General features: G+C 52.9%; 2 protein-coding genes across 2 annotated transcripts; both read right to left on the bottom strand.

Annotated features, from left to right (window-relative positions):
* Positions 1-2997: 2997 nt before the first annotated feature.
* hexA (putative Woronin body protein HexA) lies at positions 2998-5955 on the bottom strand (the record flags this gene model as incomplete). The annotated part of the gene is made up of 3 exons (XM_056929728.1): positions 2998-4042; positions 4738-5159; positions 5902-5955. The coding sequence occupies 3 exons, from the start codon at positions 5953-5955 to the stop codon at positions 2998-3000; spliced, it is 1521 nt and encodes a 506-aa protein (XP_056794021.1).
* Positions 5956-9501: 3546 nt separating this feature from the next.
* On the bottom strand, positions 9502-13682 carry N7539_000123 (uncharacterized protein; the record flags this gene model as incomplete). The annotated part of the gene is made up of 2 exons (XM_056929727.1): positions 9502-13530; positions 13638-13682. The coding sequence occupies 2 exons, from the start codon at positions 13680-13682 to the stop codon at positions 9502-9504; spliced, it is 4074 nt and encodes a 1357-aa protein (XP_056794020.1).
* Positions 13683-14909: the final 1227 nt, after the last annotated feature.

Raw genomic sequence — 14909 nt, 5'->3', positions numbered from 1 at the left:
GCCTGCCTACTGGCTGGGGTTGACGAATGTTACTTTTCTTTCCCATCACCTAGGCACTCTCCACATGGCTCTTCCGTTCTGACCTCGCTTAACTTTTTGGTGGATGCTACCACTGCAGGGCCATTCTATAGCTCAGTCTCGATCTGCAGGCGTTTACATGCTTCCGCCTTGCCTCTTGGTTGCTTCGTGTTCAGGTCCGGAGCGCTGGTTCAACTTCCATTCATTGGGTGTCCCGCTGCGCTATCTGTTTCTTGCTGTGTACGTTATTCTACATCTGGTGCTAGAGTCGGGGCGTTCTCGGATACTCCATTATCATGCTTGGATTGAGGCCTTGTTCCTATCAGATATTCACTTGCATTTCTCCATCTAAGCAGGATAATTGCAGTTGCGGAGCGAAGCAAGGCCACAGCACTTTGAGGTGGCAGTACGCTGGGTCTTTTTGAGTTGGTTCATCTAAATAAAGGAAAGTAGCAAGATTTTTTCGATATTCGCAAACCCTGGAAGACAAATCGGTGACAGCCCGGTCGTAACTTTCCAGCACTGTCACGCGTGACTTTTATAAATTACAAGGACCGTCCAACTCTTCTCGATTCTGACTCTCGTTCCACGAGACCTCGAAAACAGTAGGGTAGAAGAGACTCTTTCATCTAAACAGTGGACGATAAAGATTCCAGGAGATATCTTCATCTGCAAGGATATTCCATTCGAGTCACAACCTCCCACCTCATTGAGGTTCTAACCTCCCGACCTCCAAATCAGCCGGAGATTGACGGGCTCCAGCTCCATACTCCATGGACCCTGTCAGTGCTTGGCGAGCATACGGCAATGGAAGAAGCCGGGAGTTTTTGGTATACCGTGTGGACGTGGATTCAGTAGGACTAGGGAGGGCTATGCAGAGTCTTACTCGAGATTCGATATGGAGTCTATGATCGGAGGGGGGGGGGCACTTTGTGAATTGAGTGAAGAGTGTAGTAAAGACCAGGGAACACGCACTGGCATGAGATGGATCAATGTTCCATTTCCTGCGCTCGTTGTTATGTTTAGGTTTTGATGGACTCAGTCTTGATGCCCCGGTCACTGGGGTAGATAAAATCTGTGATATCAGTAACATATGCATCAAAAAGGTACATACTACTGATAAGTAAAGATAAAAGATACAGTAGTACAATCCATCCAGAGTATATACCTCCCTAGCTACACAATTCCTCTACCCCAGCTGTTCACCTCGGAACCATTCCAGGTTTATCCCAGGTACCTCTCTCGAGTCCCTACTAGTTACTACCGACCTCGGTGCTGCGATACATTAATCCATCGATAAATGAAACACACCCACACCCACACTGGACTCACATCCGCATTCCGCATCCCACCCTTCAATCATCCATGGATCACATGCTCGATAAAGTAGTCTGGTAGTACCAAGGTTCCGCCCACATTCCTCGCGGGCGGCCCACGTTTCCCATGTGCGGACCTTATGGAATGGATGTCTCTTCCAGACTTTGAATCGCGACAACCGAGTCGCATATCTAACCTCGGTATCAAATGTGAAAAAGATCAACATGGCGAGTTCAGAAAAACAAAAAACAAAAGAAAACAAAAACCCGATTAATTGATTAGGATCATAACAGAAACAACAGGTACAAACACCCAAGAGCTCATCCGAGGTAAACAGAGACAGAAACAGAAACAGAAACAGAAACAATAAACAAACAAACAACCAAATCCTGTCAAGCGTAAGCAAGGCCCAGTAAGAAAAGACTAGGACCAAAGCAGACAAGCTCGACGAAAAGGGAAGAAACAGGCCAGGACCTAGCACCTCACTGGCAACTTGGCAACTTGCAGCCTTGAATAGATGACCGGGGTATTGTCGTAAAGTGGGCGGGTCACGGAATTTACAGTATCATACAGAAAAAAATGGCATACATTACCGATCAGCGATTACTGATTACATGATAACAGGCCCGAGCTTGATGCAAAAGTACCGTATGAATGGATTTATTAATATCCAACTGACTCATTATTTTGATGTGATAGGTCTTGTTTACCTTGTACTCCGAGTCTGCAGTGATCTGCTGCGACTCCGTTCTTGAAGGGTATCCGTCGCTTTTCCTGATTTGACACGTAGAAGTAGTAAAGCTGCACGTATTGAAGCAGCAACAGCAATTGGGCATCATATGTATATGTCATCCCAAGCTGTCTCTGCTTTGCACCAAATGCCGCCAGGCGATTCGAGACTAAGAGAAATTGCCTCACTCGGGCCCAAAGCCCCCCGCGGCCCACCGCCCACCGTCCACCGCCCAGCCCAGCTTTCTCCAGTCGAGTCCCCACTGCCGTCTCCACCGCAGCGGGCCCACTGAGATCCGACCGAATGGAAGAATCGGGGCAGTCCGCCCGTCTGACGGGTCAGGTCAATCCCCCAATCTTCTCAGTGCTGACGATGGTAGGTGGTCTGTACTCTGTACTACGTAGTATCCACGATGTAAAGCTGACGCGGTCTCTCCAGCGTCAACCATACCCGAGGCACCAGAGAGGAGATGATCAACAAAACACATGCCCAATCTACAGCTGGACGAGGATTTGAGAGACCGTCAATTACAACAGAAACCCAGCCATTGGACACAATCGGGACACGTGCAAGAGATCATGATTTGCAAGTAGTAAACAAGCTCATGGTCAACAGTCATAGACATTCAGAGAGGTTTCATCACGACACATAGGAAATTAGATAACATAAAGAAACAACAAGCAGAACAACATAAACATGGGCAAAGATTCATCACGCCGTGGCAGGAACCCGGGAGGGATCATTCAGAAGTCACCTCCTTGATCCCGCGACCTAGTGATCTCAGGAAGAAGGAATAGCGAGCTCGGAAACCGAAAAAAAACCCCCTTTCTCAGGCTTGCCAGATCAATGGTCAAGGGAACAACCGTCTACCAACAGTTCATTTTCCAGGAGAGCGGGAAGAAGAAAGCAAGATCTCTTCTCCATCAAATACTTTACAGACGGGAGCCGTGAATGACCTTGAAGTCAACGACGAGCTCACGACCACCGTCGTTGATGACGAGGGCACGGACGGAGCCACGGCCATCGGCAAAGGCGTCACGGATACGCTTGAAGACCTGACCCTGGGAGACGACGGGCAGACCCTGCTTGACATCACCAGTCTCGGTCATGGCGACCAGCTTACCGTCATCACGGAGGTCGAGGATGCGGTAGGTCTTGTACACGGGGCCGAGCATGGTCTGCACCACCACCGAGGGGGAGGGGTTGGAGACAAAGCTGGACTCCTCGTGCAACTGACGGGTGAAGAGGTCGACACCGAGGTAACGGTGCTGACCGGTCTGGGGGGAGACCGTGATGCGGATGACCTGGCAGGGACGGCCCTGAAGGATCAGGATGTCCCCGACACGGACAAAGTGGCAGGGGATGGGGACGGTCTCTCCGGGGACGGCGCGGTTGCGGGGCTCCACAATGCGAACATCCTCACGGACACCCTCGCTGAAGCGAGCGGGACCGCTCTCGGTGGAGACGACCTCCTCACGGTCGTGGTGGTGGAAGGGGTGCAGGACACGGTCAGCGGCCCGCTCCACTCCACGGCGGAAGGAGTGGTATTGACCCTCGTCGTCGTAGTAGCCCATCTTGCTGTTGGCGCGGGAGGCGGGAGTGACTTGACGAACGGTAGTTTTCTCGACCTTGACGGTCTTGGGAGGAGCAGAGTACGAGGAGGAAGGGGGATACGAGACAGAAGACGGCTGGTGAGGCTCGACTTCGTGACGAGAATACTCGGAGCCTCGATACGCAGAAGCGGGCTGAGGCTGATACGAGCGGTCGTACGAGACGTCGACGGGGTACGACGGCTGGTACTGGGACGCGGTCGACGGGTCCTGGTAGCGACGGTCGTAAGAGACGTCGACTTCGTAGGTGGGAGAGGTCCGACGACGGTACTCTCTCTCAGTGACGTCGAGTTGGTTCTCGACGACTTGATCGTAGACTTGGGGACGTTCCTCGAAGCGGACAGAGGACTCGCGGTAGTTAGGGTAGCTGGGGAAGGAAGAAGAGAAGAGAGGAGTTAGTCTTCCAGATCGGATGATGATATGAGAGGACGGCGGCAGGAGAGGGATCCCAGTCAAGTGGAGGATCAGAGAGGGGGAATTTGGAAAAGGGAAAAAAAAGAAATATGAAAAAAGAAGCAGAAGCCCAAGGGAAAAAAGCGGATGATCGTAAACATATAAACAAAAGCACCCGAGCCCATCCCAGTCACCGCTCATTGGGGGAAGTGGAGACCATCGGTATCAGGATGACACCGTAATGGTATTACCAAGCCGGGGGGCTGGGCTCTGCGGAAACGGAGCTGCACAGTTGCCCCGGGAGAAGGACGCTCTAGACCCAAAGAGGACCGATTCAGCTGCACGGGGGCCCATCGCGGGCTCCACCGCAGGTCATTGCAGCTCTCGTTCGGCTCACTGGGCTGCTTCGGCTGGGTCTCCTCCATTCGTCATGTTTCCGCTGTTGTTGCGTTCAGACGAGGTTGGAGGTGGACACGCAGCCGAGAAACACACCGGCGAGCATGGAGTCGCTCGAAGCGCTCCCGGGGGCTTGCAACTTGTGGGGAGGATCGAGATCTTGTGAGAGTGACAGTGACCACACAAAAGCCACAGAGATCACGACATAGTTGGATCTCGCAGAATAGGCAGAACCAAACAAGTAGAATTGGGAAAGTTGCGGGTTGTACATACCGTTCGCGGGTCAATTCAACCTCGGCAGCGTAGTTGCGAGGCTCGTGCGACTCGTAGTGAGCAGTGGATTCGTAGCGCGAAGTTTCGTAGCGAGGCGACTCTTCGTGAGGAATCTGAGGGGCCGAGTGCGGGTGGTGGTGGTGGTGGTGCGGCGGCTGCTGCTCCCGCTGGTGGATGTGGATATCGACTTCTTCCTTTCCGTGGACACGAGGGTCGGGGAGAGAGGCGGCGACTCGAGTATCTTCCCGTTCGACGTGCGAAGTGCGATCGAGTTGAACTTCTCCCTCTACTCGCGTCTGAGTAGTTTCAGAGACAGCGTCACTCCGGTACGACGACGGGAAGACACTGAAGGGGATGGGGACGCGGGCGTCAAAGTCCAGATTGACTGACTTTGGGGCGTCTCTTCTCGAATGCCTTTCGAACTGTTAAAAACAACTCGAAAGGTAGACAAGAAAAGACTTGACGGGGGAAAGTCTTTCTCGGTGAGGAGAGAAGGTTGGGGGAAGGGGGGGGGGAAAGAGACGACGACGACGAGGCGACGTTGAATCTAAGATGGGTCTAGGGTAAAAAGAAGAATTCCGGATGTCAGAACGAAGCAAAGAATGCTGGGGTAAGACGGTAGAATTGGAAGGTGGGAAGAGATGGTTCGAGGAATGGAAGGAGGAAGAAGGGCAAGAAGAGAGGTGGGACCGGCAGGAATGCAGGCTGTCTTATTTATTTCTTTTGTTGGGGGGGCGGGTTGGTGGGAAGAGAGATGACGGGCTGGGCAGACGAGGCTGGCGGTGGGTGGTTGCAATCACGTTATGGCAGCAGCGCCTTGTTTGTTTACTTTACAGTTTTTCCCGCCTTGGGTACATAGTTACCTACTGCGAGGGAGGGGGAGAGGGAGGGGAAGATGGGAAATTAGGAACCAGAGGAGCGATTGGGAGTTTGGACCCAGTCACAGCCAGATCTGGCTCAGATCTGGCTCGCCGAGGTCCACGGGGGAGAAAACAGAGAGGAAGGGAGAGACTATAGGAAGGACGCAGTAGTCAGTAGTAGTAGTAGTAGTAGTAGTAGTAGTAGTAGTAAATGGAACACTGGGTGAACGGATGGGAAAGTTTGGACAACTGGTCAGCCGCTGTTCCGTCTGCTATAGTCAAGACTCAATAGAGATCTACTAACATTGGGCCGCTCAATGCTCGGAAAAGCAGCGACCTTGGACGGCTTTCGTAGCATCGTCGGGTAATGTGGGTTTAAATCATTTTTTTTCTCGACAAGCCCATCTACACAAGTATACAGAATCGTAAGCGAGCAGTCCACGAAAAGAAACACAAAAAAAAAAACAAGCACTCAATCTACAGCAAGGGCCATCCAGACCGCTCAATTGCCTGAGGGGAGGTTGGAACAGAGAGGTGGACACTCGTTCGTAATCCCAGACTGGATGATGCAGAGTGGACGTGATGCAGCTAGCGCATGTAGGTACGATACAGCGCCATCCTGGTCGGTGGAGCAGTCGACTTCGCTTGAGTGGACAATTCACAATTCAATCCTGGAGTATTGAACACGTCCGGTAGGTGATGGTGGTACCGCCCTCGGTGTTTACTGTTTAGAACCGTTGACGGGTGATGCGGTGTCGATTAGGCCTCGAGAACCAGGTACATGCAGCCGAGTGCCAGTGATAGTGATCGTCGGGACGGCGGTACCTGTGCATCTGTGTTAAGTACCCAAAGAGCGTCAGGTACAAAATGATCTTCGTCCATGGTCGAGCCCGAATGATACACAATCTCTGGGAGCGCAGTGACCGGGTACCTGATCCAGAGGATTTGGTCAAGACACCAACCACCTCGTAACTGCACTTGTTCCTTTCCACGGATTTGATCTCAGCTCCCAGCCTCAGATATGGACCCATTCGGACAGGACACAATTCACATGAAAAGAGTATCAGTAGTAGTGAGTGGCTGGCCAGCCACCCCCCCCCCCCCCAGATTTCCAAGATCTCGTCGTTCAGCTGCACCGTCGGCACCATCCTTGGCGCCGTCGCTCTCAGCCTCCGGCCGATCGTTGCGGTAGCGGTACACTCTCCCTGCAGGACCACAGTACTAACTTCCTACCAAGTAGCAAGCAGCCAAGTACTGCTACCGTGCTACTGCTAACTTGGCTCTCTCCTCCGTTTCAGCTTCCCTGGAAACCAGCCACCATTGCCATGGCAACGCCCTGATCCCGCGGGTCAAATCGGAAAAATCGGGGCGCCGATCGCTGGCCCTCCCCCCACACTCCAAGTGTGACAGTCCTGACTCTACGACGAGGAGGAGACTAGGAGTAAGAGTACCCAATTCTGACAGTACTTGTGCAGTATATACTACAATACGCGTTCTGTATTACCGAGAGAAGACTTTTCCACATTCAATTGGAAAGGAAGCAGAACATGGTCATGGCATCATTGGTCTTTGGAACAAGAGCGATAGAGAGAGAGAGAGAGAGAGCTTCAGCTCCGAGCTTGTTCGGCGTAGCTGGAGGTGTCTCCACCTCGCAGCCAGAGCTCTTGAAACGAGCCAGAATTGTGATACAACAGAGTTCATCATGAGTTGTCCTGTTACTCATGTACTAGTGTCCTGTACACAACAGACTTGTTTCAATCGGCGAATACCCAATCATGCCTAAAGTCCCGTATTCCACTATATCATGATCATCGGTACTTTTGCTTCCCCCAACAATCGACATGGCAAGACACACGCACCACATCATTGTCTCCATGGTTCCCGCCACCAGAACTGATCGCGATCCGTCGACTCTAATCTATCGAAAATCGTATTCATCTCGCTAGCCTCAGGACTGCTCCCAGAAGACCCAGCGTGTACTCCGATCAATCAATTGAAGGGTCGTCATGAAAAAACCGATAAAAGGGTCACAACACACAACCGAGGTACAAACTACATAGTACGTACTCCCAACCTAATCCCAGCCTCCTCCTCACCTCAGACTCGGTGTAATCTAGAGCGTGAGCACAGCCCACCCTGCAGACAGACATGCACTGCGTAGTACGCACAGCCATCTAGACTGCCCAAACTGATCCAGAAGATGCAGATGTGTTTCATGGGCGTCAAGTGGCTGGCACAATCGGAGATAAGACCCTTCTCGAAATAGATAGTGCCTGAGGTCGTCGACTTGTATCGCCCAATTATAGTACCACTTCCTCGCCTGAAAACTGTACGGAGTAAGGTCCGTGCAAGTCTTCAGTGTCGGATGCACTGTATCGCCTATGACATATCATTTGCACCGTGTGATTCACACAGATCTGGTCGAATACCTGAGGCTCTGGTCAACTCGGCGCCAATTCCGCACAGCGCGTGCATTTTCACCATGACTGGTTGACTATACCGAGGTGAAACCCTCGACCATTGCCGACTGGCGACAAATCCAGACAGGGTTCACTCTGTCTAGTGTGTAGTGTGTACCGTATAGACTGGTCACAGGCTGTCAGTACTTAGTACTAGTGCCACTTCACAAGCCAAGCTTGCCGGTTCTAAGGCCATCCAGTAACTAGTTGGAGGTACAGACGTAGCTTGGTTTCCCACGTTCAAGGTTGCTGTGTCATGATCCCGGAAGTCCACTTCTGGGAAGTTGGTACCTTAGGTAGGCTGCGCATGGACTCTGTATGAGACCAAATCCCGCCAGCAGCCAACCAAAACTGCTCCCGTCGGACTAGCCAGTAGTTACAGCTTCTATATACTGAGTCCCCCAAGCTTCCAGGCGTATTGTACTTCTCACACTGCCCCACCGGTGACTTCCACTGCATACTGATCGGTGATGTAGGTCACAGCCCTCGAGGATGTATGCGGCACCGGAAAGTGATGATGAATGGTCAACGCTGAACAATTGATGAGGTGGTTGGCTTCTGGCTACCTAGTATAGAGGGGAATGCTCAAGGCAGTCTGATCTCACCAGACAGGTCGAGTCATAGAGGAACCAAACCACAACCACCAGCACGCACGTCCAGAGATCTCCCAGCCCGACCGTACAACACCTATCCGTAGGATATCCGAAGGTAAAGAGGAAGATCAAAAAGAGTGTGTCATTGCAATGCAAAAGAATCCGACTGTAAAGACTGTACTGAACTCCCTTGAAGCCGTTCAATCCGATGGTTGCATCATGTCCTTCGCATCCGCATGGTTGTCCGCATGGTTGTCAAGTTGATTGACTCCCTCTCCTTATGTCCAAACAGCCTCTCCCGACCGTAAGGCCACCATCAGGCACATGCACCTCAACAGACTATCTGCTCTATGTACATGCAACCGGATTCCCTACTACACTAGGTAAGTTGACTGTGATCTATTCGCCAGAATAGGTACTTCACGGAAGACAGGTGTTTCGACATACCGAGCTAAATAGACAGAAATTTGCAGTAGATGACAGAGATGGAAATCAGACTGAAGAGCCCGAGGGCAAGGCGACTGTGCTGTATCCTAAAAGGAGATTTACAATCTTCAATGATGGCGAGTTACACAAAACACCATCATATGCTAATCGGGAAAGGTCATAGACAACCCAATATCGGTCATTATCAATTACATTTATCGACATTACTAGGTATAGCATAGAGGCTCCAGTGGGTGCCTTCCACGCGGCAGCATGGTATATCATACAGAAGAATGATCAAATAGACCTGTAAAGAAAGGCAAGGATATCCGGTGAGCATGCTGGGAAAAGAGAGAAAATGGACGGGTCCTTGTGAAGGAAAGGCGAGTCATGTCGACGTCGATGGAATCAGGGAGAATCATCGTATTATCCACGCAGACCAAAGGCTTTGCGTATGAAAGGGAATCGCTTCTTACGCCCAGAACCACTGATCACCACGTCTCGAGCTGATGGGCCATTCTGTTCTGTCATAGCTGGATCTGGTACTTGTGCACCTCGACTGTCAAGCTCCGGGCCGACTCCATTGAGCTGGGCAGGTTCCGACTCTTCCTGGATTGACGGAATCGTGCCGGATCTATCGCCAACCTTAGCCAGGGGTTGCCCGTTCCCCTCAGCCACTGTCTCCGGAGGGGGTACTACAGAGTGGCTTTGACTGTGAGCTAGCACTGGACCAGGTAATGGAGACTTTGGATCAACAGGCAGTGGCCATTGGCTTCCGTCTGTGGTGTGTCGCTTGGATAGTCGCCGGGTGGGCCGCGGCGATGCACTTGGTTCTTGTCTTTCAGCCGCCTCGGTGGTCTTGCGGGCCTGGTTGCCATTCGTGACATCATTATACGAGTTAACGCGAGCAGGCTCGCGTTTCAATCGCGTTCGCCCCAGTGGTGCCTCTCCATGAGTGGGGTCTGCCGTGCCCGCCCCAAGAACGCGATTTTCTGGGTGCTTCGACTTCTTCAAGCCGATGCGAGTCAGGAAACCGGGCTTCCGGCTTCGAGAAGATGACATCATAAACTCCTCCAATTCTCTTTGACTCAGGCCCCGCTGCTTAGCCACGGCAGCGAGACCCGACATGTTTGGAGCAGCCTTGTCGCGTGTCGAGGGTACCGCGGGGCTTGGCTTTTGCACACGTACCACTGGCACCTGCGGCCGACGCTCGTCCTCGGAGCTGTCCTCAAGATCGGTAGAGTCACCGTCTCTCATGTCTTGTCGGCGCGGAATTCCACGAACGGGCCGCATTGTGTTGTTGACCGGCTCGTCTTCGTCGCTTGAATCGGCAAATCGGCTGCGGAAAGTATGAGACGGAGCGGCATCTGCCTCGTCATCTGAATCGACAAACCGCGATCTGCGCAAAGACTTTGGCGCTGGGCCCCCTCTTGAGGATTTGCCACGAGCGCCCTTGTTGTTCGTCGAGAAGAACGACGTTTTTTCACTCGCTGTTCCGGGACCACGTAAAGACTTTCGCATGGTGCCGTTGCCCGATTGAGAAGAGGTAGGTCGCCAGTCGTCCGGAGACTCTGGCCGCACAACGCTAGGTGATTCTTGAGGTCGCATGGCACTGCCTCTCATGGTCCGTCTCATTGCAAACGCGCCATCACTTCGTGCACCGGATTTGCCACGCTTGAAGCTGCTCGACGAGTCACTGCCGTTGGACATGGTGCGGTGCATGGAAACTCGACTGCCCATGCTCCCAGTTTGCTTTTTCATTTGGAAAGCTGGTCCAAGAGATGCAGGCCTTTGGGTGGCCGCTCCGCCGTTAGTGGCCTTGGCGTAGGTACTTTTGACTTGAGATTTAGCGGCACTGACACCAGACACAGGTCGAGATGGCTTTTCGAGAGCACCCTCAGGAAGGGCATTCTGGGCTGAAGAGAACGGCTCCAATCTTTTGGCTGCTTGCAGCGGACCCGTATGATTTAACCCTGAAGAGGTATGATTGGCGGGGGAATCCTTCATCTGGCTTTGCCCCGAACTCTGCGTCGGGGTAACCGGCCGATTCTGGTCCTGCATGTAGTAAGAGGCATCTTGCAGTCGCTCATCTGCGGCAATGTCTCTTCTAACAGCTGACCTTTCGGCATCATTATGGGTTGGCGAAACAGGCGAATGGGGCACTGAGGGGCTGTCAACGATAGCATTGATCGATCCAAACCCATCGCCGTCCAGATCCTCTGGTGCATCACTGTAGACACTGTCGCTGGATTCATCGTCGGATTCATGAACGTTGGGCGCAGCTGAAGAGGGGGACTGGTGGCTTTCAACCACTTTACGTTGGTTCAGGCTTGTGGCGCTCCCAAATCCGGGCTGATCTGTTTCTACCGGTGGTGTGGCTGGCTCAATAGCAATGGCTGGTGGGACATGAAACTTGACAGGCGTGCCAGTCGATGATGATAATTTCTGAGGGAATCCCGTCAAACCGTCAGTTTTGGCCTCATGCTTATACCCAAGCCCCGGCTGGTACAGCGCAGAGCTTCCAGTAACGGATAGATTTTCCAATGCAGAGACATTGCGAGCCTGACTCTCAGCCTGAGTTCCCACATCGGAAATTAGCTGAGGATTGGCTGAATATGATCTCAAAACTGCAGCATCTTCATCAGAGGAGCTAGACGACTCATTGTCGCTGAATTGAGGTGCAGCCGGCGTAGGTATATTGCTCGGGCGGGTACTGCGAACACTGCCGAAGGAAGGAAGTGCTTGTCGAGGAGTGATAACATCATAATATTCATTGCTCCCGGTGCCGTGTTGAGATGACGATGCACGTTTCTTGCCGACGCCAAGCCAGCTCATACGTGATTTGCCTTTGATTGGCAGGGAGTCGGCAGTATATTCCTCAGGTGACGTTGGGGGGCTCGCTGCAACACCGACCACTTCTGCCTCCTCATCGAAGCTCACTTTGCCTGGGCGTTTCTTGATACTGTTCTTTAGTCCTTCGTCGGATGCGATCGATGTGCCATCTGATATTTCGCTCGGCGGCTGAATTATGCGGCCACTGCCATAGCCTCGATCTGGGGACAAGGATGTGCCACGAGAATTCTTCAATGCCGACTTGCCAGGTGACACGGACCGTGGAGGTGGCTCATGGAGCTGGGTACCGGCAGTCGCCACGGGGAGGTATGTCGAGAAGCGTGCTGATCTGCCAGGACTGTGCGATTCCTTGATAACATCGTCCGAGTGGAGGGAACTATCGCGAGGAGCATTTGGTGAAGATGGAGGGGACGACTTCTGCATCGATTGAGACTGTTTCTGCGCGCTAGGCACGGGTGCTGTCTGATGGAGAGAATCAGTTCCATTTGTGATGAACGGATCGGCCTCGTCATCTCTTGGCTCGGTTTCCTCCTTTACCGTCGATGGCATGCGGACAAGCACAGCCCGGGGGGAGGGGTGTGGTTGTGGGTTCTCGAAACCTGTGTCAAACGATGGTATCGACTGCTGAGGGTGCTGTTTCTGCGTGATTGGGGTTGCCATAGCCTGGTCAACACGTTCCGCCTGTTTCACAGAACCATTGGAGTGAGTGTATGAAGGCTGTGTGGCGGGACTGGAAGCACCGGCAGCAATTTCCTCCGGCCGACTTGACGATGTGGTTGCCTGAGAACCGCCTTGGTTTCCAGTCGATAGCTCAGAAGTTGGCAGGCTCGGCCTATCACGGACGGCATCCTGCGCGGCAGGTGCGCTCTTCGGCTTTTCGCGGATGGGCTTGATACTGGAGCCGGAGCTGGAGAAGCTTTGCGTGGGTGATGTCGGTGTTGGTGAAGTCGGCCGTGAACCCCGTGGGTAAGAAAAATTGATGGAATTTCGACTGCTCGGCCGATCTATTTCCGATAGTGCCCCAAGACTGACCCTACGATTATGCGTTGAGTGTTGACTTGACGGGCTGCTGGGTGGGCCTTGGTCCGTCTGCACTCGAAGTCGTCGGGGAGAAGCGGCAGAGGCGGCCAAGGCGGCTGGGTTCGAGGAGACGGTGGAAGATCTTGTCAATGGGTCCATGGAAACAGAACGACGGCTGGAACCCGACTGAGATGCAAATTTGGCCGGCACAGAGGGCAGTGGAGGCACGTCGACCGGGACATGACGCCGATCGGTCGGCCCGGAGCTGGTCGATGGCCGATGCGGGGAGTTTTCTCGGAATGTTCTTGCTGTCATAGAGCTTGAGCTGTTCGATCGACGGAGCGGCGTGCTTACACTGGCGGATCGACGACTGGTAGGTACATTGGGTGGCGACGGTGCCAACCCCTGCCGCTGGGCCATCCGCCTGGTCTGAACATTCTCAACTGGTGTTGGGGTGGGTGTCATAGAGCGCAAGGCAGCGGCCGCTGCTGCAGAAGACAGATTGGAGCCAGGATTGGAGTTGAGAAACGCATGGCTGGCAGCAGTTTGAGCGGATTGAGACGGAGGCGGCCCGGACAGCGGCTGAGAACGATGTGACGCCCTGGTTAGTCTTCAACTTCGAGCAGGGAGAGCGCAGGAACGAATTCTCGCGGATAGGAATTTAATAGAAAGCAATGGGATCGACCTACCTGACGCCGAGTTGAGCTCCGACTCCTTTTGCGCCGACTGAACATTTTGGCGGAGATAGCCGCAGGTATAGGCCTGTTCAAGATGAAACGGTTCTCGGTCGGTCACTATCGATCGTTGTAACGAGCAGTGTTTGACGTGCTAGTTCCACAAAATCATGCACGTTTCCAATGAAGGTCAAAGGCGTGGCAAGGGCAAGCCAACTTCGAGAGATATGACACCAAACCGAAAGCAATATGTTCCGAAGCAGGTGGGTTCCTTAGATTGAAAGCATGACCTGGCCCCGGCGTTATCAGGTAGAGTGGACGAAGACGCAAGTAACAAAGGCCAGACGCAAAAGAGTGAGCGAGAGATGACCGAAAGACACCAATTAGGATTAGATGAGGCAGCAGATCCTGCTTCAAATTTGCAAAGATCTCTAGTAGGTTGGTGAAGGAGAACACGAGAGCAGAGAAGAGGGAAGTGGTAGTATGCAAAACCGCTAATGTTGCATGTGGAGGAAGAGCCGTGGGACGGTGAGAAGTTCGGGGGCGGCTGGTCAACTTGCGTCATGACTGGAGTGCCTCAACCTTCAGGTACCCGCCGCACTACTGATGGCCATTTCGGTCCACATGGGCCAGACTTTCCACTGTACAACTTTCAGCTTCAACTGTCATCCTTTACCATGTTCAATCCGTTCCATGAGCGACAGGGTATACCTAATACATTAAGGACTCTTGTCACTCACCTGAGCGCGGAAGCTTCTCGAGGTACTTATCCCTCCATGAAGCTATTGTGTAAGTGGCCGTCGATCGCCTCAAAAAGTGACTTACTGGGTTTGTCACGGCCCACGGATGACGATGGAGGAGGGGGAGTGACGCCTCCCGCACACATCCACCAGCGCACGACTCTGAACCTACCAAACTCTAAAGTCAATGATCAGGCTCTGATACCACCGGGTCTTCCGGCCAGGGCCAGCTTTTGGTAAGGGGTGACGAGATGGACGTCGCCATGGGGTGAACACAGGATAGGAAGATCTTCAAAACAAGGGTCATCGTTCGATGAACATAAACTGGGTCGGTGTTCAGATCTGACTCTAGGGTTTCCGATCGACACAGACTGTGCTTCTACACGCCTTGTTCGTTGTTTGGGACTCCACCACTAAGACCAGCGCGGTGGAACGCCGTAACTCCAAGTGCATTAGCTCGCGCAGTCGCAGAGGAACGCTCGACCTACTTTGTCACGTCGGTGCCTCATCCTCACAGTCTTAAATCTGCGTGGGTTCCTTCCTGACG

This window comes from Penicillium diatomitis (genome assembly GCF_028827545.1).
Source record: "Penicillium diatomitis strain IBT 30728 chromosome Unknown utg000001l_segment0_segment0, whole genome shotgun sequence".
NCBI classification, from domain to species: Eukaryota; Fungi; Ascomycota; class Eurotiomycetes; order Eurotiales; family Aspergillaceae; genus Penicillium; species Penicillium diatomitis.
Note: the sequence above shows the minus strand (reverse complement) of the source record. Positions and strands in the feature narration are given on the sequence as shown.